The sequence below is a fragment of the Melospiza melodia genome, chromosome 1, assembly GCF_035770615.1.
Source record: "Melospiza melodia melodia isolate bMelMel2 chromosome 1, bMelMel2.pri, whole genome shotgun sequence".
Taxonomy (NCBI): Eukaryota; Metazoa; Chordata; class Aves; order Passeriformes; family Passerellidae; genus Melospiza; species Melospiza melodia.
Window position 1 is genome coordinate 171,589,005 of NC_086194.1, and position 26,706 is coordinate 171,615,710.

Sequence of the window (26,706 nt, forward strand, 5' to 3'; positions counted from 1 at the left end):
GGTTGAGGGTTGGACTTGATGATCTAGGGGTTTTTTTCCAATTTTAATGATTCTCCAGCCTCCCTGACCTGCTGACAGCTGCATTCTGCTGTCCTGAGCTCACTGATGCACGGCCAGGGGAGGTGGGACGGGGGGACAACAGGGGACACGAGGTGTGGTGGCCTGCAGAGGTGTGACCTGGCTTTGGGAGAAACCCTTCTGTGTTACCAAGCTTGACCTGACCCGCTTGAGAACAAAACTTGTGTGTTGTTTCTCTTTTGACAGGTGAACATGGTTATTGGCATTCTGGTTTTTAACAAACTTGTATCCAAAGATGGAATAACAGATAAGAAACTGAAGGAACGGGCAGGGTATGCCTTATCAATACATCTAAGTAAAGAGTGAAAATAAAAACCAAAAATACCCAAGGTTGTGATCAATAACCAGACAAGGGGTGAAAAAAGAGATTGGGGATGCAAACAAAAAAAAAAAAGGCAAAACCAGATTTAAACAAAATGAAAGAAAAAAACATACTTGATTTAATATCTTTGCACTGTCATTCAGTGCAGCAGGACACAAAAAAGAAGCAGCCTTGTGTTGCTGTGGAGGAAGGATAAAAGTTCATCTCTTTGTTGAAATGGCTTCAGCCAAGGCTGGCACATCCTCCCAGAAATGAGGTAGAGCTAAGTGGCTCTTGTCAGTAACTGCTGGAGACAGCAGAGAGAGACCCAGCACTGCTGGGTGGGCACATGGCAAGAGCTGGGGACAGAAGGGTCATGTCTGAGGGCTGGCAGGTGTCTGAGGGACAGCAGTGGTGTGTGGTGGAAGGAAATGTGTTCTGGAGGTCTGGCAGAGAGCAGAGCAGCAGGTGGAGAGGTAAGTTAGGAACCTCTGCTGCCTCCTGAGGTTCTTCATCTTCTCCACAGCCTCCATTCCTGAATCCAGAGGGTTTGTGCTACCTGTTTTCCTTTGGAGTATAAATCCAAGAGTTGACTCCACATTTCTCCCCACCCTGGTGTCTCCCAGGGCTTTGCCCAGCGCAGCAGCTGCCGGGCAGGGCTCTCTCTTGGGTTACTCCCAAACTTTTGGCAGTGGCTATTTTGCCACTGCCAACACCCCCAGCAGGATGAGAGCCCCTCTCCTCTCCATTTCCAGAGGCAAACCTGCAGTCTGCTCAGATTTTATCCCTGAGCAAGGGACAGAAATGGCAGGCTGACACTCTGAGTCTCCTCAGATGCCCAGCTCAGATGTGTGTTCCTTTCGCCTGCCCTTTTGGCTTCTTGTGGCAGTCAGAGAAGCTCTGCTGGGAAAGTCAAGGATGTCTGCTCCCAATTGTCCACTGCAGGAATTTGATTTGTCACTGTGGGTAACAGCTGTGCTCTGGAAGGAAGAAATTGTTCACAAAGGAATGAGGAGAGCAAAAGCTGTTGTGGTTCCTCTGCGTGGAGGCAGAGTTTGAAACCTTTGGAGGCCGGTGGAGAAAGTGCAGGATCCATGGATATATCCTGTCTGTCAAAGTGGAGGGAGAAAGGAGCTCCACTGAGCCTCAGAGGGCAGGGGTAGATAATATGGATGAAGTTCAATATTCCTGACACTGCTTTATGGAGTAGTTGAGGTAAAAGTGTTTTCTAATTGAGTGGTGGAGGCAAAACCAAGGGTAGAGGCAAATTCTAATCCAGCACCTCAAATCCTGTGTTCAGTTTTGAGCCTCTCACTCCAGGAAAGACCCTGAGGGGCTGGAGCATGTCCAGGGAAGGGAACAGAGCTGGGGAAGGGTCTGGAGCACCAGGAGCAGCTGAGGAGGCTCAGCCTGGAGAAAAGGAAGCTCAGGTGAGACCTCATCGCAGCTCCCTGAAATAGGGAGTGTTGTGGTGAGGTGAGGGCTGGAATCTACTCCCAGGTAACAAGTGACAGGACAAAGGGAAATGGCCTCAAGCTGCACCAGGGAAGGTCCAGGCTGGATATTTGGAAAAATTTCATCCCTGAAAGGATGACCAGGGTTCGGAACAGGCTCCCTGGGGAAGTGGTGGAGTCACCATCCCTGGAAATCCTCCTGAAACAAGTGGACCTGGAACTTTGTGATAGAATTTAGTGACCATGGAGGAGTTTAGTCAAAGGTTGGACTCGATCTTGGAGGTCTTTTCCAACCTTAATGATTTTGGGAAAACCACAGGGACCTGTTTAGGCTCATGGTTTATCAGCAGTGTTGACACAACCAAGCCTCGGGATTCCTGGGTACAGCAAAGGGGAATTTCAGTGCCTGAGCAGTGCCATGGCCATAAAACAAGAGGAGATTTGGGTGATCAGAGATACCAGCTGCTGCTGGGTGGAAAAATAAGTGAAGAAGTGACCTTGGTGCATTGCTTGGAGCAGCTGCTAGCAAGCAAGTGCTTCATTCTGGATGATGCCTTCTTGACAAAGAGAGAACTCAAAAACACCAAACACCCAGGCTGCAAGGCAGGGTCTGGAGCAGGGTAATTGCACTTGAAAGTCAGCACTGCAATAAATGGTTTATTGGATTAGCAAAGCAGCAAGTTGCTGCCTCTCAGTCCCTCCCTCTCTAATCCAAACTGCACAGAGTGACCTTATTTAATACACAGCAGCTGGTTATTGATCACACTCAGAGTTGGGCTTTAAAAACAAAACCTGCGAGGCAACAAAACAAACAAAAAAAAACAAAACCAAAAAAGTCATTTTTTCTGATGTTCTTTGTTTTTTCCTTTCTTTTCTCTTTTTTCCCCCCTTCTTTCGTGTCCGTGTGTGTGTGTGCAGCACTTTTAAGCCTTATCTGTGCTCAATGGTTTTGTTCTCCCTCCCCAAGTGCCCCTGCTGAGAGTGTGGGAGCACTTTTGAGAGCCCTGGTGCCCCTTTCCCTTTAGTTCTCTGCTTCTGGCCTGGGCTTGGGAACCGTGTTGGAAGGTAGATCTGAAGAAAATCAGAATTGAGTAACGGCCTTGGAGATGTTTGGACCTGAGGAGATGGTCTAAAGAAACGTTGTGTTTCCTTTAGCAGAGGCAAGAAGTATGGTTCAGTGTTGCAAAAACAAATTTTAAAAAGGGCGGGAAAATAAACCAAACCTAAAAATAGGGAAAAAAAGATCTGTTGGGTGTTAAGAGGAGCCCAGCATGCATTCCACAGATTGGTTGTCACAAATTCATCAGCACCAACAGTTCTCATGAAATAACACCTGAGACACAAGAATTCTGCCCTGTACTTAGCAGTGGAAATAGCTGTGATTATTGTTGTCACATCTGTCAGAAAATGCAGATTTTCTAGTGGCAGTGATTTTATAGGTGGATCACAAAACCAGGCTGTAGAGAAAGGGGGTGTGAATACCTGGAGAGATGGAGAAAAGCCAAAACCTGTCTGGAAATGGAGAAAACCATCCCAGAGAGCAGTCTACTGTTGGCCAACTCCACCACCAGTGTTTGAGTTCTCTTGAAGGGATTACTACCAAAAAAATGAATGTTTTAATGTCAGGAGCCTTTAAAATGAGTTTCAAATGTATCCAGCCAGCATTTATTCCACATTTGTGTGCTCACACAGGCAGGGAGGAGGATTGAGACCATCAGGGATATTCACCAGGGCTAATTTTAGCTGGGTTTAATCTCTCTGGGCTTCCTCTGCCACTCCTGAGGAGAGACAGGAGCCTTGTCCCCCCCCTTAGAGGACCTCTTCTTTTACCTCTGTTGATCACAGAAACCGCCCAAGAAGAGTTTGCCCCAAAACCTTGTGTGAAATAATCTCTGTGCAGGTGTCCTGATGGGGTGGAACAGAGCTGGGTTGTCAGAAACACAGCGGGGAAAGGTGATAAATCCACTGAGACAGGAAGGGATTGGGATTGCCCTTCCTCTGGGAATGGTTCCTGTTGGAGCTCCTGCTCTTCGGGCTATGGATGGTGGAAAGCACTGCTCAATAAAAAGGTAGCAAAGTCCAGGCTCCAGTGAACACACCAGATAAGCCCATGAGCTGTTTGTGGATGTTTAGGAAGCAGAAAAAGCTAAATTAAATGAAGGCATTATTCACTGTGATTATTTAATTAGCTTCCCTTTCATATGCACAGGCGCCAATCTAAACCTGCTACGGAAATTCAATATATTAACAACCTCATGCCCCCAACCAGAAGGAATTAGGAGATAAATGTGCCCACATCAGTGCCCACTGCTTGCAACTTTCTGCATAAACACACCCAACAGCAGCTACAATTGTGTGTTTACAGTGGTCTTCTGGCCAGTTCTCTGTGATTCAATGTCATTCATGTTTTTTCTGGTACAGTTTCCCATCAAATTCCTCAAGTCAATCTACTTTTTTTTTCTTTTTGCTGCCTATCTCTGCCTCTCTCTGTCTCTCTGCTTATCTGTTCTTTGTGGCTTATAGATTTGGGGATAAGCTGTTGTATTTTCTTTTTATTTTTTAAGGGTCTTGCACCTAATGCCTCTCCAGACCCACTTTATCTTTGGTTCAGCCATTTTCCTCACAGGATTTACACCATCCTTCCTGGAAGATATTTATCTGTGGACACAGGAGCTAATTTCCTCTGTGTCTGAAAGCTTCTGTGGGATGCCTTAGTCATTATTCTGGATGGGAATGATGATTTATGTCGGTGTAATTAATGAAAAGACCAATCAATAGCCACTTGAAAGGGGGCCACTGGGCCCACTGCTGCTGCTGTGTTGGTGCTCATCAGGATGTCTTTTTTGCAGTGAGACTGAACAGAGAGCCACCAAAGCTAAGAAATGCTCTGTGGAGCCCCCTGGTCTCTCTCCCAGGCAGGGCAGGGCTGTAAAACCCCTCCTGGTTGGGGCAAACCTCCCTCAGCAGCATCCTCACCACACACCCGGGGATGACAGACCCTGTGCTGTCCTCTGGCAGTGATTTCGTGTCTTCTCTGATGCCAGGCACAGCAGGAAGGGCTGGGGGATGTTTTGCAGACTCCTTCCCGTTTTCCAAGCCAGATCTGACGTGGATGTGGATCTGTGCAGGCCAGGGAGAGCACACAACCAGTAAATTCTGGGAAGAAGCGGGGCCAGTGCCAAGTTAATGTGGCTTCTGGGCTCCTCAAGAGGAGCTGAATGGGGGGTGGTTCCCACACATCAGCTGCTAAGAAACCCAAGGGTTTTTGTGCTGTAGCAGATCCCCTCATAGCAGCAGCCCTCAGTGGGCTGTTTCTGTGGTTGGTCCCATCCAAAAAAAAAAAAAAAAAAAAGTGGGAGCAGCAGGTGGGAATAATTCTCAGGGTTCATCCCAAAGATGTTTTTGGCTCCAGAACAGGATGTGAGAGAAGGGATGTCTCAGAAGCAATCAGCCAGTTGGATTCCTTTCAGGGCAGGTTAGGGGGCTAAGGAAACATCCAAGCTCAGGATTAACTTCAGGACATAAAAGAGTTCCATCCTGCCTCAGGGAGGGAACCAAAAAACCAAAAAGTGGCCTCTGACCAAAAATCAAAGAGTGGCCTCTGTCCTGGTCTCACCAACTCCCAGTCAGAGAAAAGAAGTGATTTATCCCTTGCATTGCTTTAGGACAGCAGATAAGCAGGCACAGCCCCCACAGCCCTACTTCTTGCCTTCTACTGCACAACCCTGCCACCTTTTTTGTTTTGGAGCAAAAAGGCCAGGAGGGAAAAGAGTAATTTCTCAAAAAAAAAAAAAAAAAAACCCAAAAAAACAAACAAAAAGGAGATGGAGGCTGGGAGAGCAGTACTGGTTTCTCTTCCCTGGGTGCCAAAGAGACACCCTGAATCTGGCAAGACTTTCACCAACACAGTTCCACCCTCTCCAGCAGCACCAACAAATCTGAGTTGTCCATCTCCCCCCGTTCCCCGTATCTGGAGTGGTACAGATGAGAGAGTTTTAATTCCTGCCTGTCTTTCATTTCTCTTCCCGAACTGGGTATGGTTGGTTGGCTCCCTTCTCTCCTTCCTTTCTTTTTTGGCTTCTCTTTCCCTTTCCTTTCAACGTTTGTGCTCATGAGCGAAGTGTTTTGTTTTGTTTCAGTCTTTTGGTTTTAATTGCAGTCAGATGGCAGTGCCCCTTTACGGCATGACGCTCAAATGTTCCAAGTGTGGAGTAGTTTCTTCTGCTGAAGTTTCGGCCACAGCCACCAGTAACGCCATGTTAGTTCCTCTAATTTCAACTTCTTTTCTTTCTTACTTTCTTTCTTTCTTACCACTTTCTTTTTTTTTTTTTCCTTGTTTTTTTTTTTTGTCTTTTCATTTTGATTTTCGCTTTTCAGTTCCTTTTTTTATTTCCCTCTTCCATTTCCCTGCACTCACCAGCCCATGTTTGTTTTCTCTCCCCATGTCCCTGCCCACCTCCCTGACATCCCCCAGCTCTCCCCAGCCTCATTCTGTGGGCCATGAGTAGAGCAGGGCTCCTGCTACACCCCTGGAGCTGATGGGCTGGATCCTGAAAAGCGCTTTTTTTGACATGCCTAGATTTAAGATTTAAGCATGTGACCAGCCCATGGAAGACAAAGAGACTCTGCATTTGTTGCAAGCCATGTTTAATTTGTTTAATGCTCCATTCTTGGAGTTCCAGACTTCAAGCTGTACTGATTCCCAGTAATTCTGGTGGTAGACAGGGACTCCAAAATCCAGCTTTGTCAGCCACTTCAGCACCTGCTTGAGTGTTTTCCTCCAGAGGCTGCAGAGCACTGAGTGTGGTTTAAGTGTGAGCTGGTGAATCACTTCTAAGTGGGTTTTTTTTCTCCTCTTATGAAATGCTGAAGTTAAGTTTAATACCTCGTAGGCCTGCAGGTCTGATTTGATAAGTGTTGACTGCCTCTTTTGGACCCCTGAAAGCACTTGGAATTAATTCTCAAAATCTTAAAGCGTTTCATAGCTCTGAGTTACAAAAGTCAAATGCTGTTAAATCTCTTCTTAGATGACACTGGAGTTAGCTTAAAAAAAAAGAAAAAAATAATTCCAGAGCTTTGTTCTGCTGGAGAAATTGCTATTTATGTGGTTGGCTTTTTTCACAAAGGTTAAGGTTGGAGGAAGAGTGATGAGGGAAGGTTTGTCTTTCTTCCTTCCCTTTTGGAAATTTTATTATCTGTATCACATCCAAGTGATGCTACACTTTGGTTTTGATGTCTAAATTAGTACATGCAAAACGTGTGAGGGAAACAGTCTCAGATCATTTGCAGTTTGAAAATTCCTACCTTTAATTAATCTAAACTAAAAGAGGCAGCCTATTGCCAGATCTCAAAATGTAAAAAGATAAAAGGAAATCAGCTCAAGAGCACCTGGAAGGTGTCCCTGCTCATGGCAGGGGGTTGGAATGAGATGTTCTTTAAGGCCTCTTCTAACCCAAACCGTTTTATGGTTCTGTGGTTTTCTCAGTGAAACGAAGAACTGAACAAAATTTGATTTATTTTTCACTGCTAAGGTCGTTTACTCACCTTTTGCAGCAGTGCCCAGCTGAGATGGTGAGATGGAATCAGTCCAGACATGTGTATCACAAGTCTGGAATGAGCAGCTCGCTCTGCTTTTTGGATTCCTGTAACTGCAGAGCAATGTTAGACCACCAGTACGTTTACTATTAATAAATTAGACTCTTAAATAGGAGAGGCTTTCTGTTCATAGTAAATTAATTTTAAAAGTTAAACAGTCTCAAGTCCTTCTCCAATAGTGTCTGACATTGGTCTGCGATAAATCACAAATTCTGATTCATCTCCAAATCAGGAGAAAAAAGGGATGTGAAAGCCAGATCTCCTATTCATTCCTGCTTCTCTAATTTAAGTGGATTGACAGAAATTGGAGGGCTCTTGTAAGAGGATTTTTTTTTCTGTTTTGTTTCCCAGCAGATTGGGTACCTCAGATGACAATGTCCAGTATCAATTTTGTTATTTGTCCTCAAGTGTCCCATGCTCTTATCCTTGCAAAGGGAGCACTGAGGAATACACAAACAAGTTCACTAATTTCCCCTTGTGACCCACTTCCCCCTTCAGCTGAACTGTTCCTGGTTTTCCTCCTCCAAATTTCTTGTAAATGAGGTTGCCAAAAAGGCAAAACTCTGATTATTCTTCATGCCACTGCCACCCTTCTGCTGGGCTCTCTCCTCCCAGACCTTGCAGCAGCTTTGCCATTCAGTTTTGGAGTCTTTAAATGTGGATTTAATGCCATGAGGATTCCTGGCTCCTCCCTGACCTGCAATGAGCCATAATTTTTTAGTTCTGAGCACATCAAGGGTGTTCCTGCCTTGTTCCTGCTGGGGTTGCTCATGCCCTCCCCAGCTTCCTTCCCATAAATTCCAGAGGTTTATTTCTGAGATAGCATGGAGTGAGAAATAGATCCTTTAGACTGTTTTTCTTGGATTTTGGAAATATCTGTGGTGAGATCTGTGGTCGGAGAAGGGGATGTGTAAAAGAGGGAAAACAGAGGGAACTGATGGCAGAGAAGAGTGGCAGAAGTGGAAAAATAAGTACTGGAAATTGTGTGATTTCTTGACCTGGGGAATGATAAATGGAAATCTTTGGATGTCTGTGACTTGTTAGGGGTTAGCTGGACTTGACAGGTGTGGGTTAAATAAATCCTTCCCTTTAGGCTGTGCTGAAGAAGATTTTGGGCAGGTTTTGCCGTTGGAAGACCTCGGTTCCCACATTTCCTCCCATTTATTGCTGCCTGTAGGGCACCCTCAGCCAGTGAAATGTTGCCTTGTAATTAATTTGTCTTTCCTACCTGTGAAAATTATTTTATCTGAGATGGAAAACGTGTCTCAGGGGCTTGGCTTTTTTTGGTGCTGGCTGTGAACGAGGGAATCCACTGCAGATAGCAGGGAGTGCTGAGGGAGGGATGGATGGATGGATGGATGGATGGATGGATGGATGGATGGATGGATGGATGGATGGATGGATGGATGGATGGATGGATGTTGATGTCCCATCCCTGAAAGTGTCCAAGGCCAGGCTGGATAGAGCTCTGAGCATCCTGGTCTAGTAGTGGAAGGTATTCCTGCCCATAGCAAGGGGTTGAAACTAAATGATCTTTAAGGTCTCTTCCAACCCAAACCATTCCATGATTTTATGAATCCTTGCCAAGCAGCTCATTGGAAATCTGGACTCTCAGGCTCTGACCAGTGGGAAGAGACTGGCCCAAGACTAAAACCCTGGCACAGTGTGTTTTTCCAGGCACCCCACCCAAGAGCCAATGTCAAGGGTTCCTCATGACCCTTATCATCATCATTCCTCCTAAATCCTTAGGATTCACATGTCAAATCTCCCATCTAAGGGTTTTGCCCTTTTTCTTGGCTCAATATCCTTTTAGGAAGTCTTGGATGTCAAATTTTCTGCCAGTATTGTAATTCCAGGATAATTGTGAGTCAGTGCTTCCATGCATGGCTGGTCTAGGAACGAGTCTGTTCCTCAGGAGAGTGTTGTCCTCATGGTTCAAGGAATTTGAAATCCTATTCTTACCTGGGGATAATACCTGGGTCCTGCAAGTCCTTATTGGACTCTCAGAGAACACCTTCCTTAATTAAAGGTGAATAATGAAGCAGTCTGGTCACAGCTGCCTCATCACCTGCCTGTCTCATGTGTCATAAAATCATCACAGAATAGTTTGGGTTGGGAGGGACCCTGAAGTTCATCTCATTCCAGACCCCCACGATGAACACTTTCCACCAGACCAGGCTGCTCAGGGCAGTTTAGAGGCATTTGATTTCCTGTTCCCCTAATTTTATTATTTATATTGTGGCTACTGGGAATAATCTTTTAGGGGAGAATAGAAATCACAGCAGGTGTTTCCTTTTTGCCTGTGATGGGAAGAGCGAGCAGAGTTTCCTCTCTTTGGTTACAGGTTTCCTATCTTGGTTATATGGGCATTGAATCCCAGGGATTGCTCTGAAAGTGTCCCTAAAGTCAGGACAACACTCTTGCTTTTGGGAGAAACAGTTTTAAAGTGTTTAAAAAGTGTTTAAAGCCAGGTTGGATGGAGCTATGAATAGCCTGGTCTAGTGGAAAATGTCCCTGCTCGTGGCAGTGGGGTGGAGTTAGATGATTTTTAAGGTCCCTTCCAGCCCAAACCATTCCATGATTCTGTAATTCTGTGAATACAAGTCAGAGGAGCAGAGAAGCACGAGAGAATAAATAAAGCACATCCCTGTACTGTGATTTTCCTGCAGCAGAACTGCTGGTGTGTAAGGAGCCATCCATTATTTGTTGAGTCCACCAACCAATTCCCTTTTCAGAGCTCCTCTCCAGGAGCTGCTTTTGAATTATAAAGTGATTTTTTTTTCCTTCTGCTGCTTCTTTAAGTTGCTGCTGCTCTGTCAAGGTTGAGTAATGAAAATAATTGATCACTTTGCCCTTTGTAATGGCCCTTTACATCTTTATTGGCATGTCCTGTGTGTCCCCCTGCACTTGCCTTTTCTCAGGGTGCAGGACTCTTCATCTTTCTTCATGTAGATCTTTATCTCCAAACCCATTCTTTTTGCTCTTTCCATTGCTTTCCTCTAAGTGCAATCCATTTATTCTGCTTCTTTTGCAAAGGCAACAACTCTCCATGCTTCCAGCTACAAAAAGGACAAAGCCACAGATAGATTTTGTCATTTTGGCCAAATCCTTGCTGCCAAGGCAGGGTCTGGTGTGTGCTTTCATAAAGCATGTGTTTCCCATGGTAGATCCTATGTTTTAGAGCACATTAGGAGTGGTTGAGGGAGCTGGGATGGGAAGACCTTATCACTCCTTGAAGGGAGATTGGAGCTAGGTTGGGGTTGGTCTCTTCTCCTATCAAGCGACAGAATTAAAGGAAATGGCCTCAGGTTGCACCAGGAGAGATTCAGGTTGGATATTGGGGAAAATTTCTCTGAAAGGATGATCAAGCATTGTCACAGGCTGTCCAGGAGATGGTGGAGTCCTCATCCCAGAAGGATTTAAAAGCTGTGTAAATGTGGCACTTGGGGACACGGTTTAGTGCTGGGTTTTGCAGTGCTGGGAAAAGATTTGGACTTGATCTTAGAGGTCTTTTCCAACCTCAGATGGGATGCTGCTGTCACTTGTCCTGAGGGCTGTCATAAAATGGGATAAATAAGAGGATCTGCCAGCTAATTCCTTTGTCCCAAGCAATAAAAGTAATGGATTTATTGATCATGGCTAATCCATGAAAAGCCATTAGGTGGCCACAATGTCTTTGTATAACAATTGATCATTTCATATCACATCTCGTGATAAGCACCCTAATGTGATATTTCTTAAATCCTATAAATAATTCTGGGGTCTTTTAAGGATTCACCGTGCCTCCTGAAAAAAGGGACAGGTGGGAAGGTGGTTGAAGTATGAGTCCTGCTATGAATTCAGCTCACAGCAAGTAGAATTAAGGGCAGTCTCACAGAAAACCCACTTGTCTTCCTGTGAGTTTTCACCTGAAATTTCAGCCTGTACCAGATTTCTTTAATGGAGCTTTTAATTTGGAGTTTAATATTTCAAAAATCTAACTAGAGCCCTGCAAGTGAAATTAGAGTGAGATCCATTTCCTGTGACCTGTTGCCACCTGCTGCCTGAGAATAAAGGTGATGCATTTAAGTAGCAAGCAGAATTTCCATCAATTTTTTCAGGAATGAATGCTGCTGAGAAGGCGCCAGGAAGGTGAATCACAAAGAGAGCAGAACTCTGAGCTGATGTAAGTCAGCACAACTTGGGAAAATCCTGATTTGATCCAGCTGAATATGTGGCCGTCAACCGAGCTGGAAGGGTAGATGTTGTTTTCATCGTCTGGTAGGAAGGGCAGAGCAAATTGACTCAAACAATTCATTCTTAAAGCAAATTTTGAAACTGGTGGATTCCAGTCTGACCATTTGCTGAAGAGAAACATAATTTACATATAATTTACTTTCTCAGCAGCATCCCTTGCAGCCCCAGATCCACATCTAAGTCTTGGATCCAGATCCAGATCATTGTTTTTATGAGCCTGCAGTTCTTTTCAGGAATGGCAAACCCACCCAGATTCAGTGATTTGGTTGAGACCTGGCTCAGATCCATTGCCAGGTTGGACATTAGTGGCAGTAACATCCACAGAATGGGGGTACCAGGAGTGTTCTGGCACTCCAGATAATTCCAGGAGGCAGAGTTGTCTCTTAAAGACCTTTCCCAGCAGCTTTTAGTGAACTTTATGGTTTCCGCTTTCTGCTGGAATTATTTCATCTGTTCAGCCATGTTGTGTTGGCTGACACTTACATGGAAGACACATCTAGAAAGGTTCCTTATCAGCCAAGTCTTATCTTTCCATTCAGCATTTCTGCCTCTGATTTTTTCTTTCATGCAGTTGCTGCTTAGCCAGATTTATGAAGGCACTACCACAACTGACAGCAAAGAGAGATTTCAGTGTAATGAGGCAGATTTTGGAGAATTGGAATAAGTTATTTCTCTTTAGGAGTTGTTTGGTTGCAGGCTGGTTTTTTTGTGTATTTTTTAATAATACTTTGGAATTACAGTTTGTCTTGGGCATTAAAGAACAGCATTTGCCATCCAAGATAAAATTAGAAGGGTATTGGATCATATCATGGCCTTTACCTTACAAAGAGGTCTCATAATGCTTGTTCTAATTAAAAAGAAAAATAATTCCATTTCCCTGCTCCTTTAGGTCAATTAAATTCCTTAATAATATCATGAAGGAACAGATCTGAGTGTGGACAGGCTGTAGGAATATTTGCTAACAGGGTCTAATTCTGACTATAAAAATAAACTGTAACTTTAGTGTGTAGTCATTGCAGAACTGATGTTAACAATCCTTGAAAAACCCTTAATGAAGCCAGGGTGTTCTATCCTGATGTCCAAACCTGTATCCAAGCTCCAGCTTTGTTCAGGTAAAACTCTCACTGAGGTCTGTGAGCTAACCAGCAAGTAAACATTAAACCTTTGATCATAGATCAGGAAATGGTGAGCAAGTCCCATGTAAGTACTGCTGAACGTGTTTCATGGTATCTGTCCTGTAATTTCTTGTCTTGCCTGTATTTGTTTGTATTTGGAGGTTTTCTTGTAGCTCCTCTTGTTATTCGAGGCCTTCTCTGGTTTGTTAGGTAAAAACCCACAGAGAAATTCTCCTCATATTCTTGGTGCCAAATAGATGGGATGAGTGACAACTTAAAATCTCCCTAGTCAGCTGTTAAAATTGTTTGGGATCTTTTTTTCTGGTTGGAGAGATGGATGCCTGAAGAGTCCTTGGGAAAAGAGCTGCTTTCCCATTTGCAGGGCCATCATTCACAGCTGAAGTGGAGTTTCCTGGGGCAGCATCACAGAAAACTTGTTTTGTCCAGTTTTCTGTCTTGTGAATGGAGATGTGGCTTGAATCTCAAGTTAATGTCCACACAGGAATAAATTTACAAGAATGGTCAAACATGGAGCAAAAAGTTTTTTTTTTCCCCAAAGCATCGGCTGGGGAGATCTCACAAGAAAGCTGAAAATTTTCTGACCATGGGGAAATGAAAGGTTTTAGGTCAGGTCAGGTTTTAGTCCCCAGTGTCATGAGGACCATAGTCTGTAGATTAAAAGGAGAAATGCAGATATTTCAGTCTGCACATCAGCTCTCTGCCTGTCCGTTTTGAGTCACTCGAAAGCGTGACACGTCCCAGTGTCGGTGTCTTCCATGTGCTGTGGAAGTCCAAGTGTCTGTGACCCGAGTACCGACAGCCATCGTGACAGACCAGTCTCTGCTGCAGCTGTTCCCCTTCCCCTTGGCAACCTGCAGTGATTGTATGTTGTCTCCTTCCCTTGGGAAAAGCCGTGGTGGTGGATTAGGGGGAAGGGTGTGGAAGGAGGAGGGAGGGATCCGCATCCTTCCTCCCCACCTCCCGTTTTTATGCATGACTGCACCGTTGGGAAGCTGTCCCCTCTGTTTGGGTGGCATGAGTGTGCAGAGCCTCCTCCTGCTTCCCTGGGAGAGGGGGTCAGGAAAGGCCTCCCTCATGGAGATGTTGGCTGGAGAAACCCTCTGCATCCCGGTGGGATCGGGAGGCTGAATTAGAAGCCCACCTGGGAGTGGGTGAGGTGGAGCTGAGCTCTCTTTGCCTCTCCCTTGACAGGGCATCCCTCTGGAGCTCCTGCGTGGTGCTGCCCCTGCTGGCTCTCACCTGGATGTCTGCAGTCCTGGCCATCACCGACCGGCGCTCGGCGCTTTTCCAGATCCTTTTCGCCGTCTTCGACTCCTTGGAGGGATTTGTCATCGTCATGGTCCACTGCATCCTCAGGCGGGAGGTGAGAGGGAGGAGTCATTATCTGTTACATAATTAACGTTATTTCCCTTAAAAACCACATGGAAAAGTGCCCAGCCAGTTGGTCATTTCTCTAATCCTACAAATTTCGCTTTGGGGGAGATCGTGACCACAAAAATGACCGTGACATTTTCAGTCAGAGGGAAGGAGGGATGAATCAGGGTGGAGTTTGGTGAGATGGGATAACATGTCAGGCTTTGCTTGTTTACCAGCAAAATTCTCATTTCCAGAATGTTCACACCCCACCTCCAAAAATTGCCACATTGAAGAAGTGATTTGTGTGATTTCAGGAGAGGCGAGATGCACTGAGATTTGCAGGATGAAATCTGTGCTGGCATTAACACCCTGATATTCCAGCTAGGAAGTGCAGCCAGCAATAATCAGGCAAGGAAATTGAGGAAATTCTCTCCAGCCTCCCTGTGGAGATTTAAAATGGTGAATTATATCAGGGAAGAAAAGGACAAATCTTTTATGTTTCTTTTATTCTTTTCATCCTACGGAGTGGAGAGACTATTAATAACAGAGACAGGAAGGGGCTTTTTTTTCAATATTAATTTTATCTTCTTACAGTTCCTTTAAATTCAGTAAAACAGATTAATTTCTTATGTCAGGCCAATGAAATCAATGGAATTACACCACTGGCTTGGCTGAGACTCCTTCCACTAATTGCATTATGAATATGAGTCTGCATTTAACTCCCATTGCAGTCACCAGGATTTTTTTTTCCAATTATTTCAGTGAGTTTGGGATCAGATTTATATTACAGGATCCTGAACAGACTTTGGAGACATCAATACAATGATTAATGCAGGAGCATCCATTTAAAACATATTGCAAGCTGCAAAATAAAGGACATTTTTATTCCTGACTGTATAAATCAAGCAAATGGAAGTGACCTAGGCAGTGACCCAGGGTTGCTTGAAAAACTCAGAGTTGCTCTTCAGTGTGTGAAATATGTAACACATAAACCTTGTGAAAGAAATGCTGCTAAAGCAGGGTCCATGTCCTTTTGATCTAACAAGGGCTGTTTTTGTTTTGGATTTCAGCAGAATTTAAGGTGGTTTGGTCAGCCTGACTCTGACCTTTGCCAATCTGTCCCTGCAGGTCCAGGATGCTGTGAAGTGCCGGGTTGTGGATCGTCAGGAGGAAGGGAATGGAGACTCAGGGGGGTCCTTCCAGAACGGACACGCTCAGCTCATGGTAGGGAAATCACCCACTTCCCCTTTAGTAGGGTTTTTTGGGAGATTTTTAACTCATAACTGATAATCAGAGGGCTCTGTCCATCCCAGATCCTGAATTCACCATTCTTATTTCCTTTAAACTTTTGCTTAAGCAAACACAGCCCTTAAAATGGAGTTTTTCACACAAATCTGAGGCGTTGCATTGTAATTTTAAGGTTCTCAAGCTCGCACACCAGGTTTTGCAGACATCTTTGTGAGATGCTTTCTTTCCCAGAAAAATAAAGAACCAAAATACACCGCCCATGTCTTCCAGACCTTTTAATCCCCATCAAGCTGCCTTGTTCTGGCTGGAGCTAGGAAGTTGTAGTTTAATACTGTTTTAATTACAGTCTGTTGGGTTACTACCATAAAAAATGCTGTCTCCGGGGGATTTTTTTCTCTCAAAAGCTCACTTTGCTTCACTGGGAATAGTTAAAGCTCTGTAAATTGTCGTCCTCTTGTGTAAGTCCTTTGCAAACAGTAAAGGAATAGGCTGTGGGGCTTTGCCCTGCATCTGCTCCACTGTTATGATGTAGTTGATGCAAGAAACATTTAATTTCTGAGGTTAAGATAAAGGTGTCAGGAGAATCAGAGGATTTGAGCAACTTCCAAGAGCTCCTGGTTAATATTAGAGCTCCAGCACAACCCAGTGATGTTTTTTTCCAGTCCCTCCTGTGCTGAGCAGTTTCTGCCTGGACACGAGGCCTCATTTCAAACAGCACAATCTTGGAGTCAGGACATCAGCGGAGCTTTAATTCCACCACACCTTGGTGGTGTTTGCTAAAAACAGGTGCCTCATTTCTCATTTAAATGCAGAGTCTTCTTATTTTCAGACAGGTTCTTGCTCTGCCTAATTGTGGGTAATTGGAGAGCCCCTTGCATGCCTGGTGCTTTGGCCTGTTTAGTAATAGATACCACAGTCAACCTCAGTCTCTTATTTCCCATAAGTTAACCCCCAGAGCTTTCTTATTCTCCCTCTGTAAATCACGTGCCCTCAAATTATTTATATAACCCCCTCCAGATTCTCAGCAACCTGAAAAACAGGTGGATCCTGTGATTGTCAGTCTGCTGTCGCCATCCCAAGTTCCAGAGCTTTGCATCTCTGTACAACTCCACATTTCCATCCATTATCAGCCACCTTGGGAAATTCTGTGTCAGCTATGAGTTTTTTAGCAATGTTGCATTTCCTTGAGTGTGTGGAGGAGCAGGGAGCTTACAATCACTTTCCTCACATTCCACCACAAAAAGCTGCTGAATCTGGCTGTGAGTGATGACTCCTCACTGGTATTTTTAGAGGGGTACAATGTTATTTTGTTGTAAAATTACCAAAGGAATCAAAAGCTTTTGCAGGATGACATTTTTGCTGTTACCTTTTCTGTTTATCTCCAAATCTGCCCAGCTAGTGAAAAGGAGCTTAGCTGAGTAGAACTGTTTTTTCCCCACAAAATCTTGTTGACTGGTATTAAATATAAACCTGTCTTTCATTTATTTATCAGCAGAACTAGTGCAGGCTGTTGAGCTGCATTTTTTTCTGGAACTCCTATCATGGAAATGAGATTATGTTTTTCTGTGTCATCCCATTTGCCCATTCGAATGTTAGTTCAGTTGTATTTCTCTTCCATTCTTTTCAGATTTGTTTGATATCCCAAAGAATTTACTGGGAAATTAATATCAGGAAAGCTGAGACAGTTAAAAAACCTCTTGGCTCTAAACTTGCTAATATTTCAGTGTTTATCCCAGGGGGATGGGGATTTTTCCCACATTCTTCTCAGTATTCAAATGGATTTCATTTTGTCACATGAATACAATTATGTGAAATGTCTTTCTGAAATGATACCAGAAATAATCAGTGAACTCTTCTACCTTTTGCCAGTCTGCAGCTTCCCCATTACTCCATGAAAGCTCACGGCCTGCTGTGACTCAGTTTATCCAGTTCTTTGAAATGTTATCTGCTCAAAGCTTCAGAAACAGGATTAACTCCTCCTGGGAGAAGAAAGGAGTTCCCTTTGGCTGCGCAGACCACTTGAAAAAGTTATTCAGCCTTTGTGCCTGTGGGAGCCATTGATTTTATGTGTTAAGAGTTTCAGAAGCAGAGACTTGTTCCCACTTCTTGTGGCTTGGTGACAGATCACAAAAAAGCCCAGTGGGGGTGGAGCATTCCCAGCAGGATCCCCAGATCTCTTTAATAAAGGGTGGGGAATCCACTTAAATTTATGTGTGGAGTGATACATCCAAAACACTTTGGGCCAGGAACCTGTTCCCTGTTTTTTTAGGGGTGTGCATAAATGTTTTCCAGCAAGATATTTTAATCTGCAGCCCAGGAATAAGTGAATGGATGAGGAGATGAACCCCAGTTGAAAAGCAATGTTCTGGCTTTATCAGTGATAAAATTCAAAAGCCAACAGGTGGGAAAACATTTTCCATGTTTGAAAATCCAAGCCAATCTTCTCCCCTCCATTCTCCTGGCAAAGGCTGTGCCCACCTCACTAACAAAGTGAGGGTTTTTCATTTTCCAAATTTTCCTGTCCCTCACTACCCCCTTTTGACCCCATCTTCTCTGTTCTCTGTCTTTCAGACCGATTTCGAGAAGGACGTGGACATGGCTTGTAGATCAGGTGAGCACATCACAGGTGAGAATCAGCAAGTGACCTGGTTTGGGGATTGAACTAGGCCATTTTTTTTCCTTCCCTTTCTGTTTCCTTTGTGTGTGTCCTGGTTCCTTGCATGTGCTCACATGGGTTGCCCTTCCTTTCAACCCAAGCCAAAATAAAGCAACACCCTGAATTTTCCCTTTGCTTTTCCTATTTTCCTGTAGCTCTTTTGGCCTTTTAACTGAGATCAAGCCTTGCCTCTGAGGAGTTGTTTTTTGCCATGTAACACAATGGCAGAGAAGAGCATCAAGGAAGAAGAGATGGGATCCATCTCTTCCTACTGTGATCCTTCTTTGTTCCAGCAACCCCTGCTGGGGTCATGCCAACCCCAGGCAGCTCTGTGCTCATGAAGGGTGTCTCTGTAGAAAGTCTGGAATCTGGAGAGCCTTCCCACCACTCCACCTGGCTCCAGGCTCTTCTGTGCACCTGGAAGTGGTTGGATCTCTCCTCCTCTGCCTGCTCCTTTCTGCTGTGTGTTCATCACACAGCTTCCTCTGGATCCTGAGGATGTGCATGAGTTGACAGCCCCTTTTCCCAATAATCCCAGGGGTGTCTGTGCTGCCTGGATTCTCCCTGGCTGCCTGTTCCTCTCTGCAGGTCTCGTCCTCTCCTGGTCCTGGCATGCCTGACCTTTGGCTGAGGTTATTTTTCTTACCCTTTGTAGAGACTGAGGCTTTCATTTGCCCTCCCAGACTTCTCCCCTCTGCCAAGCAAGAGAAATACCCGCTTGCTTGGGAGTTGCATAATTCATATCTTCCAAACCAGGGTCTTCCCAAGCCAGGGACAGCACAGTCTGTGTTCACTTACCACTATGACCAAGCTTCTCTCTCTGTCTTTTTATTAACCTTTCTTTCTTGCCCTCCTTCTTTCCTTTATTCTTGTCTTCTTTCCTTTTTTCTTGTCTTCTTTTTTTCTTTCTTTCTTTCTCTCTTTCTCTCCTCCTTTCCCTGCCCTGCCTTTTTTCTTTCTCCCCTCCTCTCTCCTTTTCTATAAACATCTACCTGTCCTTTTCATTTATCCTTTTCTTTATCTCATCTATCATTTATTTATCTGCTTCTAATGTATTTATCTATAATTCATCTCTTTCGTTCTGTCTCACAATCACTTATTTATCTCTGTCCTCAACTGTCTGTCTTGCTGTACCTGTTATTTATGTATTTCTATCTGTCAACATTTGTCCCTGTCACTGTGTTTCTGTGCATTGTCTATCACTGTCACTATCATTTATCTGTCTAATATCTATCTATATCTTATTTATCTTTTCCTGTCCATCTCTCTGCCTCACTCCCTCTCCCTGTGCTTATCACAGTCACAGTATATTTATCTCACTTACCCCTGTGATATCTTATTTCACGGTCTCTTTTGTCCATTTATCTCTTTTCAGGGTCTCTCCATTTTTTTTTCCTTTCTGTTTTTCTGTCTCACACTCTCTAATTTAATTTCTAGCTGTCAGCCTCTTCTCATTTGTCTCCCTTCTTCTCTTCTGACACCAAATATCTCAGTCCCAAGAAATCACATACGAAAAACGCGTGTGTGGGACCATGTCTGAATTGAGGGGATGCTCAGGGAGCCTTCACCAGACACAGAGTCAGGTGTAAACCCCAGCAGACCCCAGATTCCTCCTCTAGAGGAGCCATCCTGGATCTGCCACTACACCTCTTCATCCCAAATTGAATTTCCCAAAGGAAGGGAAGGAGCTGATTTGTTTCACATGATTTCATGGCAGGAGCCCCTGGATCAGCAGCTTGCCAATAGCCTAAGCTTCCCCTCTTTTGCCAGCATCCAACTCTAGAATTTGTATTTGTCTGCCTGGAGATTCTGCTCCTCTCATAAAGTGCTATTAGATTGTGCCAAGATAAGTAGTTAATAATAAACCTAATTTCAGAGACCTTTTGGAGTGGTGCATCATCCCATGCACTCTCCTTATTGAATAATAAAATCCAGGAACCTGTCCAATGGTTTCTGGCCATCGTTTCTCCTGGAGGCACCATCTTCCCTCTTGTGATGGATTGGAGATGTGGCTGAGACCACTCAGAACCCCCTCACATTGATCCCCTGGTAGGATTTGCTCCAGGGCTCAGTGTTGAAGGCTCATTCCACTCCGTGCTTGGAGATTGCCAAGTGGAAACCTCTCCAAACCTATTTTCTGTAACTGATGAGAGCATGGAGAAGAGCCTGGATCAATAAACCTTGCTGGGACTCCCAAGGGAAGGGCTTGACTTGTTCTGATTTATGCCAGCAATGCCAAGATGTTCGTGGCTGCCAGAGTTCTCAGCTTTAAAAGCTCTTTACAAGCTCTTTTTATTCTCCTTGGTGCCCTGCTCATCCTGCCTTGCGTGCTCTGTGGTCCTGGGGCAGGGAGTTTGATCTCCCTCACTCCCACTCAGAGCGGGTAGAAAAGTCAGTGTGTCCTCAGTGCCATGGGATGCCCATCCCTCCTCTGAATAATGTCAGCTCACCCCAAAAATCCTTGTCCCTGGTCCTAAAAATAGGTCAATTTACCTGTTTTTATTTCCTCCTTGCAATGGGTAAAAGGGGAACATACGTTTCTTTCTCTTTTGCTGTGCTGAAGTCCTGGGTAAGTAGCCCACAACACCTTGTCCCTGCCCCACAGTCTGATTTCCATGGTTTTCTGATTTTCCACCCAGCAGAGACATCAAGGTTGGCATCATTATTTTCTCTAGATCTTTGCTGCGGCCTGAAATCAACTGAGCAATAGATTGTTATGCCTGGAAAATGGGCGATTTTTTTTTTTTTTTTTGTGGACAGAGTTCTGCAGGAATGAATGTCCAAATGACGTGTTCACTTCCTCCTCAGTTTAAAGTTTTCCTCTCTTTTTAAGGAATATTCCCATCACCAATTGCTCTCCTGAAGGGAAATTGAAAATTGCTAAATAATGAGCTCTCACAAAGGCTTACCATGATTACTGGAATGTAAGATTTTATGGAGAGCAGTTTGAAATTCATAACAAAACATGCTGTGTTTCAAAATACCTATTTATTAACACTGAAACTGTTAAGGGAAAAGAGCAACCTGAAGTGTTTTAGTGAGTTAATACAAAAAATTAAATTTGAAGGGGGCTGGAACTCGATGATCTTTTAAGTTCTCTTCCAGCCCAGGCCATTTGATGATTTCATGGTTGTAGGAATCATTAATAATGTTGTATTTCAGCTATTTCCTGAATCAAAATAATCTTTTTACATGAAAGTAACCTTTTATTTTTAAGAATTCTACTCCACAGGCTAATAATGTATAAATTTCATATATACATGCATATAGTAGATGTACTAAATATCTAAAAATCTCTTTGGTTTTCAGGGTATTGTTATCAACATGTTGGCCTAGATGGGAGTTTTGGCCATGGTTGTGCTGGAAAACTCACATCACAGAGAACTCTCCCAAAATAACAAAGTTGTTTTCCTCCCTAGCTTTAATTTTGCCTTCGGTATCCTGGATTTTAAAAATACAAATAACATTAAACACTGTTGTGCCTCTTTGGGAGAGGTGCTGGCGGGGAGTGACTGTGGGAGGTGTCTTGATGTGCCAACAAAACCCCAGGTGAGGTGCTGAGGACACTTCTCTGTCTCCCCAGTGCTCAACAAAGACATCACCACGTGCAGAACCTCGACCATCACGGGGACCCTGAAGCGCCCGTCGCTGCCCGACGAGGAGAAACTGAAACTCAACCACCAGAAAGGCTCATCCAACTTCAACAGTCTTCCAGCCAACGTCTCCAAGATGCACCTTCAGGGCTCCCCACACTACCTGGGGGCCATCAACCTGAACGAGTTCAGCAACCACTCCCTCACCCTGAAGAAGGACAAGAACCAGCCGCCGAAATCCATCTACATCTGCGACGGGGACATCTTCAAGAAGTTGGACTCGGAGCTCTCGCGGGCGCAGGAGCAGACCCTGGACACCAGCTACGTGATCCTGCCCACCAACACGTCCACCTTAAGAGCCAAACCCAAAGATGAGAGCAAATACAGCATCAACATCGACCAGATGCCTCAGACACGGCTCATCCACCTCAGCATGGCCACCGACCCCGGCTTCGTGGTCAAGAGTCCCCCGCGGGAGCCGGTGGCCATGGCGTGCAGCGAGGTGCAGGGTTCCTCCATGATCCAGCAGCAGCAGCAGCTGGCTCCACAGAACATCTCCAACGAGTCACAGATTCCCAACAGTCTGTGTGACACAGGTGACTCAGGGAACTCGGGTGTGGTGTCCAAGAGCGAGACCGTCTCCACCCTCTCCATGAGCTCCTTGGAGGTGAGCGTGGAAATCATGGTGTTGTTCTCAGCCCAGGGTGGTGCTCTGCCCTCAATCCCGCCACTCCAGGGGGTTGGAAAGAAGAACTTTAGGGAAATTGTAGCCCAGGATGCAATGCCAGTGTCATATTACCCAGAGGGACCGCTCACATGTGGTCATATTTTGGAATGCGATGTCACAACTTCCAGAGCACATTCCATTTAGCCCTACAGGTGCTACAAAGTAAAACAAAAAATAAAATAAAAAATATAATTTGTCAAAGCTGTTCATTTTAATGCCAGGCACATGGCCTGCCTTATCTTTTCCCCTGTATATCTTTACCCCTATTTCCCATTTTGATGGTTTCAGTCATGATGAGAAGACCCCAGTGATCCAGGCTGGAGGGGGCTTGGAGCAGCCTGGGATAGTGGAAAGTGTTCATGCCTATGACAGGAGGTTGGAACTGGTTGGTTTTACGATCCCTTCCAACATAAATGATTCAATAACCCAAAATATTTGGTACTTCCCATCATGAGAGCCAGAAAAACACATTAAAGGTGTAGAAAAAGGGAAAGGAGAAGGACTTTTCCTGTTTTATCCTCTTACTAACTTTTACCCATCTCTTTGTCTCCTGAATGCCCAGAGGCGGAAATCCCGGTATGCAGAGTTAGATTTTGAGGTGAGTGCATCCCTTGCTACATGTTTGTCCCAAATTTTTTGAGCCACCCTCTCCAATTATCTCACTCTTGCCAGAGCACAGGAAATCCATATTCGGCCTGCTTATACATGGAAAGGGAAATCCTTCTAGAAATTGTCCTGCCTCTCCTTCTGGGCAGCAGAAGGTGGAGGTGAAATGCAGACTGGTCAAATGAAAAAGAAAATGAGATTGTGGAGCATTTTCTAATGAAATTACCCCAATTCTACCTGTTTGGGTGAGCTCTGAACACTTTTGCAGAGGTGACAAACTGAGGAAAGGCTGGTCATGGGGACAGGTATCAGTTAAAGAGGGCAGCAAACCTTCCTTAGGACATTGAGTGTCAAGCTCAAATTCTGCAGCATAAAAATTTGATTGTTGCAAGTTTAAGAGTTTTTTTTTTTGCGTCAAAAATTAGTATTTCCCACTTTCTCCCACCATCTCACCTTGAAAATAAAGGCAGTGCTGCAGTGGGTCCTCAGTAAATACTGAAGTTATTTTAAGCACCTGCAGGGAGACAGAGCTGAGGTTAAATGATGTAACTCCTCTGAGGGGAGAACGTGTTCCTGATGGGGTTTGCTGACCTGTGGCCCTTTGTGTCTGCTCCAGAAAATCATGCACACAAGGAAACGTCACCAAGACATGTTCCAGGACCTGAACAGAAAACTCCAGCACGCAGAGAAGGAGAAGGAGTCTCCAACAACGGACAGCAAGGTTAGTCAGACATTTCCAAAGCCCCCTGGTGCCAGCAGGAGCATGGGAACCAACAGGAATTTGGTTTTTGACCATGCATGTTGCAAAAAACATACATGCACCACACACAGCCCAGGAGGAGGATGTCTGTCCCTATGTCTGTCCATGGTGTTGTTTTCCCTTTGTCTGTCCTTGTCATTCCCCTCCAGGTCATCCCTTTGTGCCCCATTCATCCACTCTTGGATAGGAACTGGACATTGGGATGACCATGAGGAAATTAGGGTGGAAAGTGGAGAGGGCAGAAAGAGGGGAAGCATTTTCCCCTCCCTTGTGGGGCTGAGGCAGTGGCCAAGGTAGCAGAGATGGGATATTTAGGATGGCCACAGCAGTGGGATTTAAGGTGTGGTGTTGGGAGCACATTTTGGGGAGACTTTTAAATGTAGGTTATTTGTGACAGCTGATCACCTGAGCATGTGGAAATGAGCAGGTCCAGAGAAGTCATAAAGGTTCTCCAAGAGCTGGAGCATGTTTCCTATGAGGAAAGGCTGAGAAAATTGGGATTGTTCAGCCTGGAGAAGACTCCTAAATGAGCTTATTGTGGCCTTTCAGTCCCTACAGGAACTGGGGAGGGACTTTGACAAGGTCACGTAGTGACAAGAGTGTGTCAGCCAACAAGGGGCGAAGGCTTCAACCTGAAAAAGAGTAGGGTTAGATGGAATATTAGGCAGAAATTCTTCCCTCTGGGGGTGCTGAGGCCCTGGCACGGGTTGCCCTGTGGCTGTCCCATCCCTGGAAGTATCCAAGGCCAGCTTGGACAGGGTTTGGAGCAGCCTGGGATGGTGGAAGATGTCCCTGCTCATGGCAGGCGGTTGGATTGAGATTGTTTTTATAGTCTTTTGTGACCCAAAGCATTCTGTGGTCCTGTGATATCCAGGAGCAAAGTTCTAGGGAAAAGGGGACTCCTTTCAAGGAGTCCTTCCCTGAGACAGACTCAGGGAAGGACCTTTCAGCCTTTCATAGGGGCAGAGATCTGGGACTGGAAAAAATTATCAGCAGCCTTTGTAATAATTGATGTTGTAATTAATAAAATAAGGAAGAGCAGGCAGATGGCACCTTCCAACCAGCTGGACAAGGACTGAAGGGCTGCAAGGAATTCTTACAGCTCCAGCTGAAGAGAAAAACAAGCAGCAGAGCCAGGCTGACAGTAAGAAATTAAATTTCCTGCACTCAGAAAAGAGGCAAGGTGAGCTAATTATAACAGTTCTTGTTGATTTGTAATCAAAGCCCCTCATGACAAGAAAGACATTGAGGGGCTGGGGAGAGGAGGGCAACAAAGATGGAGAAGGGTCTGGAGTATGAGTCTGGTGAGGAGCACTTGAGGGAGCTTGGGGAACTCAGCCTGGAGAAAAGGAGGTTCAGGGGGGACCTTCTGCTCTTTAGAACTCCCTGACAGGAGGTTGAAGCCAGGTGGGAGTCAGTGTTCTCTCTCAGGTAAAACAAGATGAACCAGCTCTACTTGCACCAGGGGAAGTTCAGGGTGGATATTTGGAAAAATTTGTGCAGTGAAATGGTCGCCAAGCATTGGAGGAGGCTGCCCCAGAGAAGTGGTGGAATCACCATCCCTGGAAGTGTTCAGAAACCGTGTAGATGTGGCACCTGGGGACACGGTTTAGTGGTGGCCTTGGCAGTGCTGGGTTAACAGTTGGATTGGTGATCCTGGAGGTCGTTTCCAACCTCAGGAATTCCATGATCCTAAAACAGATCCAGGACGTAGCACCCCCCTGCAATGTGGCAGATGTGGCACTGGTGGGGTTTATTTTGATGAGACTCCCTTGGAGGCAAGAGCAGAGCTCAGAGGGTGATGGAAATAGAAGTTTGGGGATTTTTGGATGGAAGCAGAGCACTACAGAGCCTTTGGTCTGTGTTTGATATAAGGGTCTCTTCGAGCTAGGTCTTATAAGCTCTTGGAGATTTATATCACACCCGAGGTAGCTCAGTCACTTCAGATGGCATAAAATCAGCAGGATGGCTTCTGTGGCAGTGTTGGAAACAGAAAAGTTTTAATAAAAGGCAAAATAACAAAACTCTTTACAGAGAAAAACTGAGCCAAGGCAAGAGGTTTTTGTTCTTAGTAAAACACCTCACAAAAGTAATTAGTTTCTTTGTTCTCTTCTTTTTCTAGTAAATTGCTTTGGTGAGACTTTTTGGCTTCTGTCCAATTGGCTATTCTTAAGTTTGAGGTGGAGTCCCCAAGGTCCTATGAGATGTCTTTTCACCTAATTGAGGAGAGAAACCTCTGGGCTTTTTTTCCTTTTTTTTAGGAGACAAAGGATAATTTTGTCACTCTGTCAACAGGGGGTACATTCTTACATGTGTTCTGACCCCACATTGCTGTGCTGAAGTCCAGAGATGTTACCTCAGCAAATCCTATTTATATTGCATGTGGCAAGGTGTCATTATGGGCTGCCCATTGTAACAGAGGGAGAGGCAGTGGGTCTACAGGTTCAGACCAAAGAATCCTGCATGGCCCAGAATCCCAATGTGTCTCACTCAGTGTCACCTCTTGGTTTGTTTGTTTGGTTTTTTTTCAGTTATTTTAGTATGATGCAGCTGTAAACTCAAAAAATACTTAAATGCGGTGTAAAAGCTAATCTGTGGTCTATTTGCAGGAGGGGTTTATAGATTGGGAAGGTTTTAGCATTTCAGAGATGCATCTGTGTAGAATTAAAGTTGCCGCTGTCAGCATGAAAGAGCTTTGAGCTGCTGAAGGAGGTTCTGAAGGTGGCTTTTGCATATTGACTGAATCTTTTTCAAGTTGGGAATTTTCTCTTGCATGTAACAGGAGAGGGGGAGCTTGTGAAGAGCAGGAGTGGCAAGTCAGGAGTGGGTGTTGGTTTAAAAAATATCCAAAGCAATAAAAAGTCAAATAAAAAGGGGTTTTTTCAGCCTTTTTACTACCATTTGTTGCTGAGAACCCTATCAGAACTCAGACCCCATCTTCAGCTTGCCCTGAGAAGGCA

At 44.8% G+C, this 26,706-nt stretch overlaps 1 protein-coding gene across 15 annotated transcripts in view; it reads left to right on the forward strand.

The window, feature by feature from the left end:
* Positions 1 to 26,706, forward strand: part of ADGRB1 (adhesion G protein-coupled receptor B1) — a 291,999-nt gene that overhangs the window by 251,725 nt on the left and 13,568 nt on the right. For 9 of the 15 annotated variants that reach the window (XM_063174933.1, XM_063174955.1, XM_063174924.1 and 6 more), the window contains 8 exons: positions 265 to 350; positions 5,993 to 6,091; positions 13,992 to 14,163; positions 15,285 to 15,380; positions 17,976 to 18,030; positions 21,644 to 22,320; positions 22,943 to 22,978; positions 23,603 to 23,707. In XM_063174933.1, coding sequence (XP_063031003.1) covers positions 265 to 350; positions 5,993 to 6,091; positions 13,992 to 14,163; positions 15,285 to 15,380; positions 17,976 to 18,030; positions 21,644 to 22,320; positions 22,943 to 22,978; positions 23,603 to 23,707 — 1,326 coding nt within the window. The remainder of the gene's footprint in view (positions 1 to 264; positions 351 to 5,992; positions 6,092 to 13,991; positions 14,164 to 15,284; positions 15,381 to 17,975; positions 18,031 to 21,643; positions 22,321 to 22,942; positions 22,979 to 23,602; positions 23,708 to 26,706) is intronic. The other 6 variants (XM_063175043.1, XM_063175033.1, XM_063175025.1 and 3 more) reach the window with 3 other exon arrangements.